We start from the raw sequence: 5,499 nt of genomic DNA, 5'->3' as shown, positions 1-5,499 counted from the left end.
TACTTGTATTCTTAGGGAATCAGTAGACAGGTACTCCCCGACATTTTGAGAAGATGGAGCTATTTGAGTCTTGTCTTCTTGTGTATAACTATTTTGGTTTCAATATATACAATGATGAAACACATGTAAATACTTATACTTTTTAAATACAATGGTTGATTGTACTATGATTACTATATTGTATGTGTTGTGATACTACAAATGAAGTCATCCACCCCCGGACGTTTCCGCCGTCTGGTTTGGGGGTGTGACAGGAACAAGGTCTGATGTCGGGCGATGCCCGATGAATGTTTATATGCTTCCAGATTACGGTCCAATGTCGGGTAATGCCCGAGGATTGGTTGTATGCTTGAATGTCTCTGTGATTCCTGCATGTGTTGTATTTGTATGTTTCGGGACTTTCGTTCGATGTCGGGCGGTGCCCAATGAATTTTATATGTATGTTTTCCGGACTAAGGTCTGATGTCGGGTGGTGCCCGATGAATGTTATATATGTGATTCCGGACTACGGTTCGATGCCCGGTGGTACCCGAAGTCTATGTGCATGTTAGTTATACTTGTTGTCCGTGTGATAGTTGTATGTGTCTGGTAGGGAGGTGAGTGTGGGCGCGGTCCCATATCTCATCACTAGCTGAGTGTAGACGGGGTTCCATATCTCATCATTAGCATAGTAGGGGCGGGGCTCATGATAGGCGAGGCCTTAGGACTGGAACATATAGTACTGTGTATAAATTCCTTATGTGATAACATGATTATGTGATATTGATTTTATGTGTATAGCGGGCGAGGCCCAATGACTGGCGGGGCTCGATGCCAAGCGGGGTTGAATGCCAGGAGGGGCGAGATACCAGGCAAGGCCTGATGCAGGGCGAGGCCCGAGGTCGCGCGACAGCCAGTATGTGATTATGTGTATGGTATGTGGTAGGTTGGAGAACTTACTAAGCTTCGTGCTTACGATTTACAACTTTGGTTTCAGGTACTTCTGGTAGCAAAGGGAAGAGCTCGGGATGACTGCATTGCATACACCATGATGTATTTTCCTGGGATGTCACTCTGATGTTTTGATATAAAACTTCAACTATGACGTTTTGGAAACTATGTCTTATGTTTTGATGGAATGATTTTAATAACTATGGTTTTATTTAATACTTAAAAATGAAATTTTTGGGTGCTGGATTTTGGATGTTCCAAGTTGGTATCAGAGCCTTGGTTTGAGGGATTCAGGCACACTTTCGGCTGTATCTGAACTCAAAATGAGGAAATCATTTTTATAAAAAGGATTTCAAAAGAGAAAGCGAGTGTGGTGCATGCAATCAGCCGAGCTCAAGTAAGTTCTCCCAAATTACCCATACATGTCTATATTATGATATGAATTGTGAATATGTGAACAACATGCTAGATTAGGGTTAAGGATCTAGGAAGGATGCCTTGTATGCCTACTGTATGAGCTTATTGAACTTTATGCTAGTACTGATTAGTCAGTTATATGATGGCCTGATTAGGATATGCTTGGTTTTCGTTACTCAATGCTCAAATACTACTTGATTTGTACTTTTAGGAGTTCTTGTTATCCTAAGCTAACTAGTACACGAATACTCTAAGTTACATATTGCGAGGACTAAATAATTTACGAAGGTTAGGTTTAGCCCTATTTCGCAGCTCTTGTCTGAGTCCAACCGTTTTAGGGAGAGACATCTCATTCGAAGAATTATCTAGTCTTAGTAATATGTAATGGTATTCACGGGCTAGTTAGGGAGGGGTAGCAGGGACTGTTGGATTAGTGTCTAAGCCCGTAACTATATTTGGTATGTACGTAAAAGGAACCGTTGATTATGGAATCAACTATGGAAGAGGTCGTGAAATTGAAGATTTGGTTGGTTTTACCGATAGTGATCTTAGAGGTGACCCTGTTGATAGCAAGAGCACAAGTGGAATGATTTTCTATCTGGGAAAGAATGCGATAACTTGGCAATCCCAAAAGCAAAAGATTGTTGCTTTGTCCACGTGTGAAGCCGAGTTCATGGCAGCTACAACAGCAGCATGTCAAGCCATTTGGCTTGCTAATCTCGCGAAGGAGCTCACGGGACATCATATTATGCCTATCACCTTATATGTCGATAACAAGTCAGCAATCGCATTGATGAAAAATCCTGTGTTTCATGGTCGAAGCAAACACATTGACATTCGTTATCACTTCATACGAGAATGTGTTGAACGTGGGCAAATTATAGTGGAATATGTCAACTCAAAGGATCAACGGGCGGACATCTTTACAAAGGCTTTAGCATACGTGAAACATAGTGAAATGCGAAACATGATCGGCGTGACGAATCTCTAGCCAAGTTCGGTTTAAGGGGGAGAATGTGAGTGTAAACCAGACTTGGTGTGAACTTGACATCAGTAGCTGCGCCTCTATCTATTTTGACAATAAGAACTCAAATGGCAACTTCGTATGTTCACATAATGAACACAATAAATGGTAGCAGTAGTAATTGTAGGCTTGTTTAAGTATAAATAGAGGCTCTAACCTCAGTTGTAAGACACCACAAACAGAGAGTGTAGTGTGTAATACTTAGAGTGAGTATTAGAGGGTTGTTTCTTTTTCTTGTAATATTGAGCGTGTAAGCTCTTCTCTTTTGTTCTAGTTCTGAATAAAAGTGTGTTTCAACCCCAACAATAAGCCCTTCCTTGAAGGAATAGTCGGGTTCACATCTAGATAAAGTGATCCATTGTCGATTGAGTGGATCACAGATGTAGTAAACAAACCGTGTTGGAGAACGCCAACAACACAAAATCAAACCATTACTCATAGCTAAAACCCTGAATTGATCATATTTGTTTTTATAGGTAGAAAGAAAAAGAAGAGAGAATTCGGACGTACTATCGATTTCAGTACCAAGACGATTAACAAACTCCTTGAATTTCCGTACGTAAAAGAACCTATACAAGATTCTGAAAGGCCGCGAGGACGACGCTGCATTGGAATTGAGAATCGAATGATAGAATCGGCAAAAGGAAGGGTGAGAAATAAGGGTTTGCCAATGCTTGCACACACTTTTAAAACTAAAAATCAATTTCACTGGTAATCTAGCGAGAATTTCTATAAGCAACGAATCAGGAAAGTATCGAATATCATACCAAAACAATTGTTTTCTCTTGCTGGAAATATTGGTATGCAGAAGTAGTTGAACAATTCGGTTCTCATCGCCATCATCGTTAAATTGATTGCTTGAGTTACTCTTATCGTCGTCTTCCATGCATCCAACTGCAGGCTGGGTCGAGGTAATAACAGAAACACAAACCCCACTTCCTTTGCTAATTTTCGTATAGTTAATGATTTCACAATGGGTTACGCTGAGATAAGAGGATTTTAATAGGGTTTCAATGGATTGCGCAACAAGTCTTATAAATCAACCGACTTGATTTAATTGGCTAGCTTAATATGGGCTTTTTATTTTATTTTTAAATAAAAAATGTATTAACTATTTTTTCAAAGAAAATATATAAATTAGGTCACTTAAACAAAAAATTAATGTTTTTAAAAGATAGCCACTAATTTGTAGGTCATACAGATATATAATTGTTGGAAAATGGGTCATCCCATTTAGAAAAATTTGACTTTTACATAGCAAGGATACCCGAAAAGTCTTTAATCTTCTCTTTTTTATGGCTGCAATTTCTAGTACATATCAAGGTAATATTAGGACTTCCTTCAGCTCGATGGTCTTCAAAAACCATTCTTGCGTTAGTATCATCGGAAACAAATGTTATGGCCGATATTTTTTAATAGAACCTAGTTAAACATAGTGATAGTTGCCAATTCGAGGAGGCAAATCTCCCAAGAAGTTTGAGAAGAAAAACAGAGTCAATGAAGGTTACGGACCGGAAGGTCGATACGGATAGGACCGGAAGGTCTACCGAGACTTGGGATGGAAGTCCCTGAGACACATGGATCGGAAGATCCTATAGAGTTATGGCCTGGAAAGGCGTATGTATGGTATGTGGTATTTTAGGGAACTCACTAAGCATTTATGCTTATAGTTGTTATGATATGTGTTTCAGGTACTAGCGAGGATCGCGGGAAGGCGCCGGCGTGATCCGTACACACTTACAGAGTTTATGTTATTGATATTCTGGGGACATATTTTGTTATGATACAGTGGACACATTATGTTTTTATGATTACGTCGTTACGTACTGTCTCAGTAATAGCAAATAGTTCACATACATAGGTGGAAGCTACCTGCATGCGAGGCCCTATTTTCTTGCTGAAGAATGATATGGGTTTATCATTCTGAGACAAAACCACCCCTATCGCCACATTGGATACATCTGTAGTGACATCAAAAACAAAATCGAAATTAGGGAGGGTAAGAATTGCGAATGATGACATTGCTTCCTTAAGGGCAAGGAAAGATTGTTGAGCTTCTTTGGACCATTCAAATTGCCATTTTTTCTTTATATCAGTGATTGCAGCGGCAATGTAAGCATAGTCACGCACAAAGCGATGGTAGTACCCTGTTAGGCCGAGAAACCCTCTAAAGGATGTGAATGATGTTGGTGGTGGCCATGATTGGATGGTAGTTACTTTCTCTAGATCGGCAAAAACTCTTGTTGATGATATTACATGTCCCAAGTAATCAATGGTTGGGGCTCCGAAGGTGCACTTGGACTGTTTTGCATAAAAGTGGTTCTAATCCAAGGTTTCAAGGACATATCAGAGGTGGGCATAATGTTATTCATTGGAAGAGCTACAAGCCATAATTTCATCGAAGAAAAATAATACATAGTGGTGTAGGACGGTTCGAAATAGATCATTCATGGTTGCTTGGAACGTAGAGGGCACATTTGACAAGCCAAATGAAATTACGAGAAATTGGTAATGTCCATCAATTGTGCGGAAAGTTGTCTTATGAGTGTAGGATGGTGCCACTCGAATCTGCTGGTACCCTGCTCTTAGGTTCATTTTTGTGAAGATAGAAGTTCCATGCAATTCGTCTAGTATTTCATCCACCATAGGAATAGGGAAACAATATTTGATGGTGATGGCATTTAGGGATCTATAGCCGACACTGAAGCGCCATGTTTCGTCCTTTTTTTTAACGAAGAACACCGGTGAGGAGTACAAACTTTGACTTGGTGTGATAATGCCGTCCGAAAGCAACTTAGAAATAAGGTTTGTTGTTACCTATTTTTGGTAATGGGAGTACCTGTATAGTTTGACATTAATTGGGTCTGCAACTTTTTCGGTGGGAATATGGTGGTCTTGAGAGCGTGGAGGTGGTAGAGTGTTTGGGTTGTCAAAGATGGAGTTATATTGTTGTAAAGGGTGGTGAATAGTTGGGCCGTGGTTAATATTTTGTGAAAACGTATTAGGTAGTGGGTTTGGATCGAAATTAAAGTAGAGGGCGTGGAGGGAGGCAATATTTTCATTATGAATTAGAGTTTTCAGGATGGATTTGGACACAAGTGTGGAATCTTTGGGGCGATAATAACCCA

The 5,499-nt window shown here is 39.9% G+C and overlaps 1 protein-coding gene across 1 annotated transcript; it reads right to left on the bottom strand.

Annotated features, from left to right (window-relative positions):
* Nucleotides 1–4,168: 4,168 nt before the first annotated feature.
* On the bottom strand, nucleotides 4,169–5,017 carry LOC145111725 (putative mitochondrial protein AtMg00860). Its single transcript, XM_079047977.1, has 2 exons — nucleotides 4,871–5,017; nucleotides 4,169–4,672 (listed from the first exon to the last, which is right to left on the bottom strand). Exons 1-2 carry the CDS (start codon nucleotides 5,015–5,017, stop codon nucleotides 4,169–4,171), a joined length of 651 nt encoding a protein of 216 aa, XP_078904103.1.
* Between the last annotated feature and the right edge of the window lie 482 nt (nucleotides 5,018–5,499).

Source organism: Lactuca virosa, chromosome 5, assembly GCF_052849685.1.
Source record: "Lactuca virosa cultivar CGN04683 chromosome 5, Lactuca_virosa_CGN04683_v6, whole genome shotgun sequence".
Lineage (NCBI taxonomy): Eukaryota > Viridiplantae > Streptophyta > Magnoliopsida > Asterales > Asteraceae > Lactuca > Lactuca virosa.
Note: the sequence above shows the minus strand (reverse complement) of the source record. Positions and strands in the feature narration are given on the sequence as shown.